The 16904-nt window shown below is 38.8% G+C and overlaps 1 protein-coding gene across 2 annotated transcripts in view; it reads right to left on the reverse strand.

The window, feature by feature from the left end:
• LOC141405124 (uncharacterized) overlaps nucleotides 1–16904 on the reverse strand; it is a 61959-nt gene that overhangs the window by 16143 nt on the left and 28912 nt on the right. For both annotated transcript variants that reach the window (XM_073989132.1, XM_073989133.1), the window contains exons 5-11: nucleotides 13282–13379; nucleotides 13058–13210; nucleotides 12731–12862; nucleotides 12418–12654; nucleotides 12219–12350; nucleotides 12020–12149; nucleotides 11730–11942 (exon numbers count right to left, since the gene is read on the reverse strand). In XM_073989132.1, the coding sequence (XP_073845233.1) occupies nucleotides 11730–11942; nucleotides 12020–12149; nucleotides 12219–12350; nucleotides 12418–12654; nucleotides 12731–12862; nucleotides 13058–13210; nucleotides 13282–13379 (1095 nt within the window). The remainder of the gene's footprint in view (nucleotides 1–11729; nucleotides 11943–12019; nucleotides 12150–12218; nucleotides 12351–12417; nucleotides 12655–12730; nucleotides 12863–13057; nucleotides 13211–13281; nucleotides 13380–16904) is intronic.

The following is a 16904-nucleotide window of genomic DNA, read 5'->3' on the forward strand; positions in this document are numbered from 1 at the left end:
TCACCCAAACCCAAATTGTACTAAATTTAGTACCATTTAGTACTGTTCGTACCCCAATAATTCGAATTTACAAAAACCTTTCATTGTTAGTCTTCATCAGTGATCCTCATTCCAAATGTCTGTATTCCAGCTCAATCCCACCCAAATCAAAATTGTACTAAATTTAGTACCATTTAGTACTTTTCGTACCCTTATAGTTCGAATTTCCATAAACCTTTTATTGTTACTCTTCATCAGTGACCCTAATTCGAAATGTTTGTATTCCAGCTCTATCCGTTCATCCAAATCCAAATTGTACTGTATTTAGTACCATTTAGTACTTTTCGTATACTTTTAATTCGAATTTCCAAAAACCTTCCTTTTTTACTCTCCATCAGTGACCTTAATTCCAAATTTCAGGATTCCAAGTCTATTCGTTCACCCAAACCCAAATTGTACTAAATTTAGTACCATTTATTACTTTTCGAACACTTATAGTTCGAGTTCCAAAAACCTTTCATTTTTACTCTTCATCAGTGATCCGCATTCCAAATTTCAGGATTCCAGCCCTATCCGTTCACCCAAATCCAAATTGTACTAAATTTAGTACCATTTAGTACTTTTCGTTCACTTATAGTTCGAATTTCTTAAAACCTTTCTTTTTTACTCTCCATCAGTGACCCTCATTCCAAATTTCAGGATTCCAGCCCTATCCGTTCACCCAAATCAAAATTGTACTAAATTTAGTACCATTTAGTACTATTCGTGCACTTATAGTTCGAATTTCCAAAAACCTTTTTTGTTACTCTTCATCAGTGACCCTAATTTCAAATTTCAGGATTCCACCTCTATATCCTTTCACACAAATCCAAATTGTACTAAAATTAGTACCATTTAGTACTTTTCGTACCCTTGTAGTTCGAATTTCCAAAAACCCTTTGGTACATCTTTCTAACTCTCCATCAGTGACCCTCATTCCAAATTTCAGAATTCTAGCTCTTACCGTTTGCCTAATACAAAGGGTACCACATTTAGTACCTTTTAGTACTTTTCGTACACTTCTAGGTCGAATTTCCAAAAACCCAGCCTTATCTCACCCCTACACACCAACAGCAACCTACCCCCAAAATTTCAACTTTCTAGCTTCAGCGGTTTCGTCTGGGCGTTGATGAATCAGTCAGTCACTCACCTCACTACTCTTTTATATATATAGATTTACGTAGGACTTTTGGTATTGAAAGCGGGATATGTAGGTCCACGCTTTCGTATAGCCCCCATACAAAATGATGCGTGACGCGTCGTCGTTTTAAGGAATTTTTAAGATATTTGGCCCATTTGACCACAGAATTGGTTGTAATTTGGTATTTTGTGTCTTCAGAGGCCAGAAAACATTCCTACCAAAGTTGGGTTATATAGGTCCACGTTTTGGTATAGTCCCCACATAAGACCCCTTATAAAGTACGCGTCATTTTAATATATTTTGAATGTATTAGACCCATTTGACCAAAGAATCGGTTGTAACTTTGTATTTTGTGTTTCCAGAGGCTAAGAAACATTTCTACCATAAAATGTTTATATAGGTCCACGTGTTGATATAGCCCCATAATACAATATCTCCCGATTTTCGATATTTTGAACGTTTTAGCCTCATTATCACACCGATATGGCTGAAATTTGGTATTTAGTCTTCTTTAGGCGTATAAAACTTTCCCCCAGAAATTTGGTATAGGTCCACGCCATCATATAGCCCCCATAGAACGGTAACTTCCGAATTTCGGTATTTTGAAGGTTGTGGCCACATTTGTGGTGGAGGGTATAAAAAGTTCGGCCCGACCGAACTTAACGCTTTTCTTACTTGTTTTTTCTATGCCTTTCAATAAACCACCACCATTTATAAATGTGTGTATATGGTTGAGATAGCCAGTGAGCGCTTACTGAGAGCAAGTGAGCATACATTTCAATGTGATTCACATTAAAATTTACGATCCCTTGCTTTTAGAAAGCGCCCACTGCACAGTGGTGGCACTTACATGGGAAAGTGTGACAAAAATACTTCTAAATAATATATCGAACTGAAATTGTTATCAATGGCTCATAGTGGCCTAAAAGCACTCTAATTAAAATATTCATGTAATGAATAATTCTGAATTGAAGTATTTTACTGTTACCAACACATTTTTCAACCGAATCTGCTGTAATCCAGTACCAAGAGTTTTTAATGCATAGTAAACCTCCCTGCGAAAAATTTTCAGCATTGGTCCATTATTTGGTATGCTCCTTATATGATTTTATATCGATTTATTTAGGCCGGTGTCAACCAAATATTGTTAGCGAATATGTTCTTATAATGAACTCAGATTTCAGAATACCATCTTATAAAGAAATGTCATATCGATCCATTTTTGACCACAGCCTCCATAAAAATTAACCATCCTTTTCTTGGTACTTTATAAGATTTAACCACATTTGTCTGCATAATTACTTGAATATAATGTATTTTTGGTTGTCGGGGGAAATCTACACTTTTTAGCGTGGTCCAACATTAGGGTGTCCCAAAAATAAAAGAAGTTATTTATTAAAGTGAATACCCCCAAATATTTTTTTCTTTCGCGAGTTTTCATTACAGCTCTAAGTTACAATGACCATAGAAATCGCTACTAGTTCAAGTTTTACCACTTTTTACTCGAAAAGCGTTCCTTTACTTCAGAGACCATACAATTCATATGGGTGCAGTTTACAACTTTTACTACTTTTGCCGGTTTTACCATTTTCAAAAGTAAAGGAACAGACCATTTATTGAAACTAAATGTAAGAAAGGATTTACCATCGTAATTGAGAAAGGATAAAAGGAAACATAAATTCAGCAGATTGTGAGGCTTTTTCTTCTTAAGAACCGTGAAAAATGGAAAAAATAAGTTGAGTTTCGAAAAATTTGGAAAGTTTCGAAGCGATATGCATTTTTAAATTTTTAAAACGATGTCATGAATTTTTTGATTTTTGTCGTTGGGCGCATCCACTGTGCGCTGGTGCATGTGTTAGGTTTTTTGGTGGCTTTTGGGTTTGTATTTGTTATTCAAAAATTAAAACAAGTAAAAAAGGATCAGTCAGCTTTGCCGACAGAGATATACCCTCAGCCTGTGTATATCGAAACAATTTTTCCCAAAAAAACGTATGCATTTAGGGGGTTTTCAAATTTTTGGATGTATGAACCGACAAAAATTTTGATTAGGATTAAAGATCAAAAGTTTTGCGAAAGAGATACTTAAAAGAAAGGATCGACATTGACCATTCTGGAAGTGGATCTCCAGCCACTATATATGGTGTCATAGGAGGTTTTTACACCCTTCGGGCTGTTTGCTCAAGAAGTATGGACGTGCGCCTGGAAAAAAATTTACCATCGTAATTGAGGCAGCGAATGCAAATTGCTTCAACAAAAATCAAAGTGATTCGATTGCAGGTCTTCAAGAGTTACCGTACGAATAATTTTTCCCAACATTTTTGAACTTTTGTGGGGGAGGTACCTGAAGGAGTGGACCGATAAGGCTTATCTTCGAACTTAAACTATGTTTGGACAAAATATTACTAAGGCCAAATTTTGGATTGAATCGGCAGATCCGTTCGAGAGTTATCTTGCGCTCCAACCACCTCAGACGGTGTCATAGGGGTTTTTTGCAACTTTCTGGCTATTTTCTCAGGAAGTGTGTACTTGCCCCTGATGAAACGTGTACCGTCGTATGGGGGGCAGGGAATACAAGTTGCCAAAACAAACATCAAAGCGATTCGAGAGCAGGCCCTAAACTGAACTTATCCCAAATTTTGTGTGGAAGGTATCCGAAGGAGTGGACCGATTGAGTCCATATTGGAACCTTATCTAAGTCTGGTAGACATTTCACCATTTGCAAAGTATGGACCAAATCGGTTACTACCTTCAAGAATTATCGTACGTACAAATTTTCCGAAAATTTTCGAACTTTTGTGGGGGAGGTACCGGAAGGAGTGGACCGATATAGCCCATCTTCGAACTTAAACTAAGTTTGGGTAAAATATTACTTACTTACTTACTTACTTAGCTGGCCCATTACAGAACATATGTTCTATAGGCCGAACTAAGAAGAGATCTCCATTCCTCTCTATTTGTTGCTTTGCACACTGGAATACCGCGCCTTGTCATCTCATCATCCACTTGTTTGCGCCATCTATTCCTTGGCCTGCCAATTCTGCGTGCACCGCCATGTGGCATGTATTCATACGCCTTTTTAGCGGGTTCATCATCGCTCATTCTTATGATATGGCCTAGCCAACGCAATCGCTGCATCTCGATACGTTTAACAATATTCATGTCGTTGTATAGCAGATACAGCTCGTGGTTCATGCGACGTCGATATTCACCGTCAACGCAGATTGGTCCATAGATCTTTCGAAGAATTTTTCTCTCAAACACACCAAGCACTGCCATGTCTGCTTGCGCAAGTACCCAGGCTTCGGAGCCATACATCAGCACGGGTAGTATCAGTGTTTTGTAGAGCGTTATTTTTGTTTGACGAGATGTGGCTTTGTTTTTAAACTGCTTACTTAATCCAAAGTAGCATCTGTTGGCCAATACAATTCTTCTTTTTATTTCACAACTGATGTCGTTTGTTGTGTTGACGGAGGTGCCGAGGTAGACGAAGTCTTTTACTACCTCAATATTATAGGAACCAACTTCCACAGTCGGTCCGAGCTCAATGGACGCATTGCGCGTCGACACCATCAACTTGGTCTTCTCACCGTTTACCGCCAGACCCACTTTAGCAGATTCTCCTTCGACCTTTATAAAGGTATCAGTTACTTCTTTTACTGATCGACCCATGATGTCTATATCATCAGCATAAGCAAGTAACATGTGACTGTTGGTGTAGATTGTGCCACTTCTTTTGACGTTTGCCTCTCGTATAACCTTTTCTAGCAGGATGTTGAAGAGGTCACACGAAAGGCTGTCTCCTTGTCTGAAACCTCTTTTGGTACCAAACTCTTCGGAGAGGTTCTTTCCTATTTTAACTGAGGACCTCGTGTCAGTTAAAGTCATTTTACAAAGCCGGATGAGCTTTGCGGGAATACCAAATTCAGACATGGCTTGGAATACCTTTGAGCGCAGCGGACTGTCGAAGGCTGCTTTATAATCGACAAAAAGGTGGTAGGTGTCGATCTGCATCTCTTGGGTCTTCTCCAGGATTTGCCGCAGGGTAAATATCTGGTCAATGGTGGACTTGCCAGGTCTAAAGCCGCATTGGTATGGTCCAATAATCTCGTTGACCATTGGCTTTAGTCGTTCGCACAATATCCCTGACACGATCTTGTAGGCAATAGGGAGTAGACTTATGCCCCTATAGTTAGAGCATACAGTCTTATCTCCCTTCTTGTGGACGGGGCACAGGATACTCAGGTTCCAATCGTCGGGTACTCGTTCTTCCTGCCAGATGGTGCTAACTAGCTGATGAATACACCTTATCAGCGTGTCGCCTCCGGTTTTGAACAGCTCGGCTGGTAAGCCATCGGCCCCTGCTGCCTTATTATTCTTCAGCCGATTTATTGCTGTCTTTACCTCATCTTGGCTGGGCGGTATACATTCAATACCATCTTCTGGGATTGGGACTGTGGTATCTTCGTCGTCTTCGCTGCTATTGGATACCAACAGATTTGAAAAATGTTCTTTCCATATCCTGAGTACACTATCTGTATCAGTTACCAAATTACCTTGCTGGTCTCTACAGGAGGATGTGCCTGTACCAAAGCCATCAATTTGATGCTTGACTCTTTGGTAGAATTTTCGGACTTCATTCTGGCTCCTGTACATCTCGATTTTTTCACACTCCCGCTTTTCCATCTCTCTCTTTTTCCTGCGGAAAAGACGTTTCTCCTCTCTCCTTTTCTCCCTGTATCTCTCTCGTGCGCTACGCGTTGCTACGGATTGTAAAGTAGCCTTATATGCCGCATTTTTCTCTTCGGTGGCAGCACGACACTCCTCATCATACCATGGATTCCTTGGTGGAGGTCTCTGGTATCCAAGTATGGATTTTGCGGCTGTTTGCATGGAGTGGGCAATGCTTTGCCATTGCGCTGATATGTTATCGGGATGAGGAGGGCTTTGGTTAAGCAATTGGGCTAGTTGAGTGGAATATGCTGTGGCTATCTGTTGTGATTGCAGCTTACCGATGTCTAACTTTCGTGTTGTGTCTGTTCGTACTTTGTTTGCTACGTTTAAGCGGGTGCGTACCTTTGCTGCAACAAGGTAGTGGTCCGAATCAATGTTTGCGCCTCGGAACGATCGTACATCCAACACGCTCGATGAATGTCTTCCATCTATCACAACATGATCAATTTGGTTTCTTGTTTTCTGATCTGGAGACAGCCAGGTGCCCTTATGAATATCGAGATGATTAAATCTGGTACTGCTAACTACCATGTTTTTTTGCAGCTGCAAAGTCTATCAGTCTCATACCATTGTCAGATGTTTCACTGTGGAGACTGAATTTCCCGACTGTTGGGCCAAAGATATTCTCCTTTCCAATTTTGGCATTAAAATCGCCTAGAATGATTTTAATGTCATGGGCAGGGCAACGGTCATATGTTTCTTCTAAGCGCTCGTAAAATATATCTTTGGTCTGTTCATCCTTTTCTTCAGTGGGAGCATGAGCGCAGATAAAGCTGATGTTGAAGAATTTAGCTTTTATTCGAATTGCAGCAAGTCTTTCATTCACTGGAGTGAAGCTGGATACAAGATGTTTTAGTCTCCGACTAACTACGAATCCACAACCAAACTCATGCTTTACGTCATGGCAGCTATAATACAGTGCGTCACCTTTAGGTGTTGTTGTGACGCCTTTCCCAATCCATCGTATTTCCTGTATGGCAGTAATATCGGTCTTGTACTTTTCAAGTACGTCTGCCAATGCGAAGACTGCACCTTCTCTATAAAGAGTGCGAACATTCCAGGTGCAGATTCGCAGATCATGGTCCTTAAAACGTTTGCGGGGTTCGTCAACTTTAGAGGGGTTTGTTTTTCTTTTCTTTCGTTTTTTCATAGTAGGCTGTTTTTTCTAGGGGAGGGTTACTAACCCGACGCCCAAACCCAAGTTTTTAACGTTCTTATGGGTGAACGCGCGGCACATGTTAGCTCACTACCTTTAACGGGTGTTAAAGGCAGTTCCCCAGGTGACACCACGGGGAGGTCAGTGTCCACTTGGGATGAAAGAGGGACCAAGATAAATCCTGGGCTTTGCCATGTTAAATCCGGTCAGGACCGTTCCTTGGTATCTTCCATCCCCAACGTCACCCTTGGGTAAAATATTACGAAAGCCAAAATTTGAACCGAATCGGTTGATCCGTTCGAAAGTTATTGTGCGCTCCAGCCAGCCAGACAGACGGACGGACATTGCTCCATCGACTCCAAATTCTCTGAAACACATTTCGTCCAAACATACTTGGGGTCTAAAATCATTATTTCGTTGAGGCACATTTCGCCCGTATGAAAGTGTATATACCCTCGTTAGCATAAATGCTGAGGGTATAAAAATGTGTAACATAAGCTAATATCCTATGAACATTGATAATGTCGTGACAAATTTTTGGTGAATATGCTTAGGATCCGAAAACGAATAGCACCTTTTGGGGGAAACGCTCTTATAAAATTCATAGGTGATTCACCTAAAAATATGTCATGCCAAATCACTCTCACCCAGAGTGATGATAATGATTATGCTGTATATAAAATATATCGATTTTGAGTCAAGAGTGTGCTTTAAAATCTGTAGGTACAGTAATGTGGGGCTATACAAACTCACTGACATATACCAAACATTTTTAGTAACCAAACTTCTTCATAAAGGACTCGAAATATTAAATTAGTTTTAGAGTTATCTTGCAAAATAAAAAAAAAAAACAAAAAAACATTGTTCCACAACATCCCATACGGGACAAGGGAGACTTCTCTCATATCAATGAGTGCACCCCGATTCATATTTAGCACAATGATATGGGACCTACTGTTTATCGCCGAGTCCGAACGGCGTGTCTTAAGACACCACTTATGGAGAAGTTTTTCAAGGCTGAAATACTCAGGAAATGTCGCCAACATTACTGAGGGGTATTTTGCCACCGTTGAAAAATTTTTGATGTTGCATGGCCGGGGAATCGAACCCCCGACCTTCTGCGTGCAAGGCGGGCGTGCATACCACTGCACCACGGTGGCACCCAATCTTGCAAAATAGTCATTTTAATATGTACCGTTGTAAATGAGGCCGCTAGAACAACCTACTGAAAAAAGAATCAAAACGATGTGAGAGAAGATCATAAACTGACTGAATGAAATAATATGATGTGCAAAGTCTGCACCAATCAGAAACTCCCCGCGAGAATTATCTTGTGGATTTGCCATTTTAGTTGGTGCATCCAGGGTTTCATGGAGCTTTTAGGCCAATATATCAGAAAATATGGACTTGTGCAAGAAAAAATTGTACCGTCGAAAATGGAGCCGCAAGGATAACCTAGTGAAAAAAATTTCGGAACGATCGGAGAGGAGCTCTTAAACTTTACATTATCCGCATATTATGTGTGAGAGGTACCCGAATGAGTGCACAGCTATAGTCCATAAACGAACCAGATAGATATCTGAAAGAAATAATACGTTGTGCGAAATTTGAACCAAATCAATTGCTATCTTCGAGAGTTATCGTTCACATTTTACAGAAAAAATTTTATCTTTTGTGAGGGAGGTAAAGTTTGGACAAAATATTACCATACCCAAAATTTGGTTAGAATCGGTTGATCCGTTCGAGAGCTATCGTACTCACCAGCCAGCCAGACAGACGGACGGACATGGCTAAATCGACTACAAATTGTCTGAAACGAATTTCGTCCTAACAAACTTAGGGTCTAAAACCGTTATTTCGATGAGTCACGTTTTTGGTCGTATCAAAGTGTATACAGTATTTTTGGCTTACCTGCACATTTAAAAATAACACGACAATGCAAGAAGCTTAAATTCGCTTACCTGCCCAACAAAGCAGATATCTTTACGTGCGTATGATGTGCAGCTATAAGCAATGTTGAAATAATAAAGTGAGAGCCATCACGATGCTCTTAACCCAAATGTAAGTGGAAGGTGCTTACACCTGGGAAGTTTTTGCGGATTCTGAAACTACAATGTTCATAGATGAGAAAAAGTTGCCGGAGCGCTTTTTAAATAAATCGCGATTCAAGTTGACATTTTAAGGTTTTTTTAGGTTTCTACGATTTTGCTTGGAAACCGCAAGACCTATCGAAATGGAAAATTTTGTAGCTTTGGTCAATACTTTACACATCGTAATACATCCACTAGATATATATCAGGCTCGAATATGGACTATATTTGTCCACTCCTTCGAGTACCTCCCACACAAAACTTCGGATAAGTTCACTTTAAGACCTGCTCTCTAATCACTTTGGTTTTTGTTGAAGCGGCTTGCATTCGCTTGCATTCAGAGGCAAAAGCATACTTTTTGAGAAAACAGCCCTAAAGGTGTAAAAACCCCCTATGACACCATATGTAGTTGGTGGAGAGTTCGATAATTCTCGAACTGATCAACCGATTTGGTCCAAAATTTGGCCTTCGTCATATTTTGTCCAAACTTAGTTTCAGTTCAAAGATGTGCAATACCGGTGCACAACATCTGGTACTTCTCTCCAATATTTAAAAAAATGTCACTAAAATGTTATGCACGATATCTCTTTAACGGGGCAACCAATTTGGTCCAAACTTTGGATCTCCTAATATTTTGTCTAAATTTAGTTTAACTTGGCCCATATCAGTCCTCTTCTTAGGGTACTTTCCTACAAAAGTTCAGCTTTTGCGTCTAAATGCAGTTTGCGATATGTTCGAAAATCCTTTGGAAATGTATGCCGATGCTGTTATTATCGTCCTGTTTACAGCGATATTATGTTTTCCGTAGACAAGTCCATGTTTTCTGGAATAATGGTCTAAAAGTTATACGATGACCCACTAAAATGACTAATGGGCGCGATCTCTAGCGAAAAGATATGACTCCCAAAATAAGGTCCACTTCCATAATGGACTATGTCGGTCCATTCCTACAAATACTTCTTCCGCAACTCGTTTGAACTTTAATCCTGATCCACATTTTTGTCGGCAAGTTCAATTGTCCAAGAAGGACCGTAGATGAAAGTTCCAATTCACTTAGGCTGAGAGTATATGTCTGTCGGCAAAGCTGACTGATACTTTTTTACTTGTTTTTTTGTTAGATTTAGTTATCTTTGAAAATGACTGGTAACTTTTTCCCTGGGCTGGCTTGTTTGTACTGGAAGTGTTTGGAAGCCCTCTTCAATGTCATGATCAAGTAAATAGAATTTATTAACGAAAATGCTCGGGAATTTGGCTTTTGTATCGTTGAGAGTTTTTCTAACGTCATTATCCGTTTAATATTATATGCCTTGGTTCTAGCCGGGTACTTTTTCTCAGTTGGTTTGTTGTCATTATAATGTTGGTGCATCTAACTGGCTCCTTGCTACAAACACCCCCCACATCATGGGGTGTAAAACACATTGGACATGTAGGCATTCTCTGCTTATAATGCTTAGCGAAATGTTTATACCTGGAACAGCGGTAACATTAAGCACATGAAATAATTTGATGGACATTAATTTTCGATATGTTATATATCTTAATTTCAACAGGCACCTGTACCACTTTGAACACGATTTTGACGCGTTTCGTCTTTACTAACTCATCAACTTCCTTTCTCATTAACCGTTTAATCTTTAATATTGACACTGGGCTAATGAAATTGTCCACTGGATAGATTAATCCCCGTTTGGATAAGAAATGTGGAAGAATCTTAGGATGCAAACCGTCTCATACTTAACAAAGGAATTTGCAATTTTGGTAACATCCATGACATCTTTGATGTCTAAAGATCTGACGTGACGCGCCAAGGTATCAAGATTAAGCGGTTGTCTAACACCATTTTTAGGCTCGGTATCAGCATACAATACATAAGGACCTCCATGGTAGTTATCATAGAAAGACAAATTGTTTGTGTCAACAAATCCCTCAGAGACACCCTCAATCACATTTGTTATTGCTCGCTTCCATTTAACACTAGTTGTGTTCGTTTACTTAATAATTTGTACAAAGTTGTACAATTCCAGTATCTTCTTGTAAATGACTAAGGTCTTTTGCATTGTACTGTAAAACGTTTTCCTTAGCTTTGAATAATGGAAATGGTCAGTGTGGTCTAAATCCGGACAACATGGTGGCTGAGGCGCAAATTCGTTTTTGATCGATAAAGCGAAAATGTGTCAGTCTTTTTTCGGAACTCTCTGAAAAATTTTCTCTGGGTCTCTAACAAATGAAACCGGAACAATCATGGAAACATTGATCCACCCTCGTATTTTCAAATTTCCCGGGAAATCCCTGATTGCCGGTAATTGCGATTTTGTGATTCCCGTTTCCCGGGAATGACAAAAACCGCGAAAACCCAAAACCCTAATCTTGACGTATACGCAAACCAAACAACGGAACTGAAATTTGAAACCCAGTGGGTTTATTAAGTCCGCACTAGAATGTAGTTTGTTTTCATTACTTGGTAATGGTTCGGATTTCGATCGTGTGAAAAATGCGAAGTTTCTAATCGATTTTTGATCCTAATCTTAATCTCAATAATTTCAAACAAAATTCAATGTTGTGTAGTAGTGTTGTAATACGAATATGGACTTACCTCTAAGGGTGTACAGCGAGCGGCTATTTGTGTAAAACCAACTATGTCACTAAAATAAATTGTTGCAGATTCGTAAAGTTCTGCTGGAACCTGTTGCGTTTGTTTCAATTGCATTGCTACACTGGGTGGTAACATTTGGAATAGCAATGAATCACTTTTACGTTTTTCACGTTTCAACTCTTTGGCCTTTTCTGCTAAATTAAGAGCATACATCTAAATGTGGACACAAATAGGAAGACATTAATTAGACATGACGTTGGGGAAGGCTATTAAGCGGTACAGGCAGTTACCTGAATGGTAGCTGCTGCATTTTTGACCAATACAATAATTATGGGTGAGACGCAGAGAACTACAACCAAAATGGATATACCAATGGCCTCATTCTTGGCAGCAACCTTTAGTGTTTCGCCAACGTATTTTCTAAGTTGATAAATCGATTTTAGCATTGGGAAATCGAAACATATTGTTTTGATGGACTGACTGACTTACTTGATTTGTTGTCTCAAATCCTTTTGCAAAATTCTCAAATCATCGGTATAGTTGTGCATGGCATCGTAATACTCAATGGCACTCTGGATATCGGATACATTGCGACGATTATTTTTTAATACGGCCAAACTCCTAGTTTGGAAACAAAATACCAGATTGTTCTTTGATTACGATTTGATGATGCCTTCGATCTACTTACATATTTTTCATTTTCTTGTAGGTGTTGGTTTCGGTAATGTTGATGTACATCTTCCTCAGTGAGGGTACATAATTCAATGTGGAGTTTATAAGTTCTCTGGCCAAGAACTCATGCCTAATAAACGAGGCAAACCCCTCTGAACCCAAAAAACCTCGTCCATAGTACTTAATACCAAAGGAGGAGGCAATATTTTGACTTTCTATGCTCTTCAGGAGATTTTTAAAACCCACCAAATATCTGCAATTCAAGTTAAGTTTAAAACGCATTTTGTGACAGCAGTTGAATAATTGTCAATACAAATACTCGCACAAACCTCCACACGCCGCTGTTGTCCGCTTCTTTAATTTGCTCCGAAAGATGGTGTAGCAGACCCTTGTTAATTGCTGTATACCAATTCATGACATCGGTGATTGAATTATCCTCCGGCTCGGTACGTACCCTGTCCCTTTGGTAAGAGAGACACAAAAACGTCAAAGAGCTATAGATTTTCATGGTGGGCTTAGAAAATTTACATATTAATTACATTACATATGTATCTGTGTATGTGACGCACGCAGTTAGATAGGGGGTCGTGTTGTATGTACATACATACATATATACACACATACATCTGTACATTTATAATTGAGTATTTACATACCTAAATTCATTAAGACGACTTTGGAATTCACTGCGATTTAATAAAACCCCATAATCATCATCATCGTCACGGGTTGGGACGCTAACTTCACTCCATGTAGTCATGTTGTTTAATGCCTGGTCCGTGACAGCAAAACGTTGGGTCAAATTAGAACTATAATGGAATTAATCACATCCGGTATTAAACGCACCAAAACACATTATTTGGAATTCCAAATGCCTTACCGAACCTTAGAACCATTTGTAAATATGTAAAAAGCTACCTCAGATCTCTCCAGCTGCAAATGTGTAACGACTTTTCCCAAATCCGTGGCAATGGTTACCTACAGAAATAAAGCCACGAAAAGGATGAAAATTTAGTGAGTTTCAAAATTAGAATTAATGTTCAGCAGGATGGTCATTGTTTGGTAATTTGTTTCTTTCTAATACCGTCTATCGTCCGTACATAAATAAATAGCACAGTGCAACAAGTTGAATGATTATCTCTACATTTGTACATACATAGAGTGTCGAAAAAATGTTTAGTATGGTAATTCATATCTACAATATACTGTTTCTATGTACAATGTAATAAATAAACCTTTGTCATTGATACTTTGGTGTAACACCGTGTAGGGAGAAGTTTTCCAACGCAAAGTCTGTCAATGGAAGAAGAAAATATTGCCTTTACATTGGTGTAAAGTTGGTTGGCGAAGGTGGTGAAATAAGGGAGATACCACAATAGTTGGTAATGCATCCAATTCTTCCATTTTTTGCAATTACGCTACAGCTCGCAATTTTGATCAGATGCTCACGAAATTTTGGTTGCTTATGGGGGTCCCAGAGAGAAAGAGGCATATGTAATATGTTTCCTAAAAGAAATGTTTACCAGTGAAACGCTTATGCAAGAAGTAGTGGTGTAGGGTATCACATGGTCGGCCCCGTCCCGACTATAGCCTTTACTCACTTGTTTTTCTTTATTTTTTTTTTGGGTCACCCTTATGTATATAAGTCGATCTTCTATATAACAGACTTCCTTATAACGAAGAAATATTGATAACACAGCTTTTTTTAGACCATTTTAACTTCTTATTTTAATTCTCAGACAAAATAACTTCTCTTTCACGAATTTTCGTCAGACTTTTTCCCATTGACGTTTACACATTAAATGAGAAACAAAACACATTCAAAACGCTCTTTTTATTGAAGTGCTCACTAAAAACAGGGAAGTAAAACTCATTTATCAGCGCTTTTAGAATGAAAATTGCTCCAAAATAAGTTAAATTTTAAAGGTCTAGCGTGCCTAGTTTCTCAGAAATTAGACATGTAAAAGGAAACGACTAACCATTGTTTTAAAAAGACTGGCTTTCTTTATACAATTGTAGAAATCGCTGATATTGAAGAAAATAATATTTCTATGACAAAAATAGGCTTTTAATATGTACATAATAATATTGAAGATGTTACGATTGAAGACCATGTAATGTCGATTGCAACACTGCAACTATGTATTATCCCGTTTTGGAGTCTCGAAACAATGTTCCCGATCATATTGTGAGTGGCAAAATCAAAAACAAATGAAAATCACTTCTTATTTCACTCCTAAACAAAAATTCAATTTATCTTATTCATACACACATGTTTTTTGTAACCTTTATTTATTCCTCATGGGAACATAGGACTTCTACAATGCTATTCCAACTTAGTTTACCATTACATATTACTTTAATTGCATTATATCATTTGTTGATCTTGTTCAGTTCGGCGAGTACTGTATGTCGCCATGTGTTCTTTGGCCATCCCGATCTTCTTGTGCCTTGGGAGTTCCATTCGAAGGCGGCCCTTGCTGTACTGTCTTGTGATTTTCGAAGTGTGTGCCTATCCACTTCCATTTACGTATTTTTATTTGTTTTTCAATTGGTCCCTCTTTGGCTAATAGGAGTAGTTTTTCGTTTCTGATTTTTCTAGGTCAAAATATTCAGTGTATTATTCGTAAACACTTGTTGAAAAACGTTTGTAGTTTTTGGGCTATGATCTTAGACATCAGCCATGTTTTACTTCCATAAAGGAGTGTGCTTTTAACGCATGCATTGAATAATCGCATTTTTGTTTTTATTGATATGTTTGTTGTTTTATTAAGGCACCGAATGCTGATCGTGCTTTTTTTAAGCGTGTTTGTAACGTCTTCTTCCACGCCATTATCTATTGACATTACACTTCCCAGGTAGCTGAAATTGTTAGTATAAGATATCGGGTGATTATTGACAATAAGGTTGTTGTCGGTTATATTGTTTATACGCATTGCGTATGTTTTTTCTTCATTGATTTCCAGTCCAACCATTTTCGCAAGTTTCACCAGGTCATTTAGTTTGCTCTGCATGTCATTGAATTTGTGGGATAATAGACATACGTATGTTGTCTGCGTAATCGAGATCCTCCAGATGTTGTTGGAAATTCCAAAATATTCCTCTTTTAGTCTTGCTCAGAATTAACATGATTTCATCTAGTACCACAGCAAACAACAGTGGTCACAATGGACAGCCTTGTTTCACGCCGGTCATGGCGTAGAAAGGCTCGCTTGCCATTCCATTATGTCGGACTTGGAGCGCAGCATTGCGGTACATAACTTCTATTACATTTATTATCTTTAATGGAACACCTTTCGCCAGAAGTGCATCCCAAATTGCTGTTCTTTTTATGGAATCGAAGGCTTTTTTAAAGTCAATAAAGACTAGATATAGTGGCAGTCTCCACTCTATCAATTGTTTAATGATTATCCTTATGGTGTTCGTCTGATCCAGACAGCTCGGGTGGGGTCTAAATCCAGCTTGTTCATCTCTTAGTCCCATTTCTACGAACTTTAGTCTGTCATTTATTATTGTTGCCAGTATTTTATATATGGTATTGAGGAGGTTAATGCCCCGCCAGTTATTGCAATCTATCATATCGTTGTTCTTTGGAAGTTTTATGATTGTTCCTCTCGTCCAAGTTTCAGGCAGTCTCTCATCTATCCACGCTTGTTGAATATATGGTAGCAATATCTCTGCAGCTGCTACCGGATTTGTTTGAAGAAGCTCTACGGGTATACCGTCATCTCCAGGGGACTCGTTTCTCTTTAGCTTTAGAATTGAAGCTTTCGTTCCCTCCACGTCTGGAATGGAAACATTAATTCTTTGATCGATCGCGGATCTTTCGAATATGGATTGATGTGTTAAATCTCCAGTGTCGTAACTTATGTTCTCGAAATGTTGTTTCCATCTTTTAGTTTGTTCTTCAGTTGTGGTAAGAAGTTGACCATTATTGTCCTTGATTAAATGGTTGTGGGATTTCCTTTGGTTTGATAATTTGATGTAGCTCTTTGGTTTGGTTAGGTTATCGAAGTATGCTCTTTTGTCGTTTCGTTCTGATATTTTGACCTTCTTTGTATCCTATGACATTTTCTCCCAGTTCATATAGTCGGCTGCAGGTTTCTTCCCAGGTTATATTGTTTAAGGGAAAAAAGTATTTAATCTTTGTCCGACCTCATTTTTGGTTTCTACATTTCGTAGCGCTGCTACATGAAGTCGTTTTTTGCCGCTTGCCTTCTTGATTTTGTGGATATTTGCGAGTTTTAGTTTTATTGGAGCTACCACTAGCTCATGGTCGCTGTCCATATCTGCTCCCCTATTGGATCGCACGTCCTCTAAACTCCTTCTCCCCTTTCCACTGATGCAGATATGATCGATCTGGTTTCTTGTTGTTCCATTAGGTTAGGTCCATGTATATTTGTGGATGGTTTTGGGGGGGAAACTTGACCCGCCGATTACTTGTGGTCGATGTGGTCAAATCTATACAAGCCATCGCACAATGTCTTACATGAACCAGCTCAT

The sequence above is a fragment of the Musca autumnalis genome, unplaced genomic scaffold (genome assembly GCF_047663935.1).
Source record: "Musca autumnalis isolate F117 unplaced genomic scaffold, ASM4766393v1 scaffold_5, whole genome shotgun sequence".
In the NCBI taxonomy this organism is placed as follows: Eukaryota; Metazoa; Arthropoda; class Insecta; order Diptera; family Muscidae; genus Musca; species Musca autumnalis.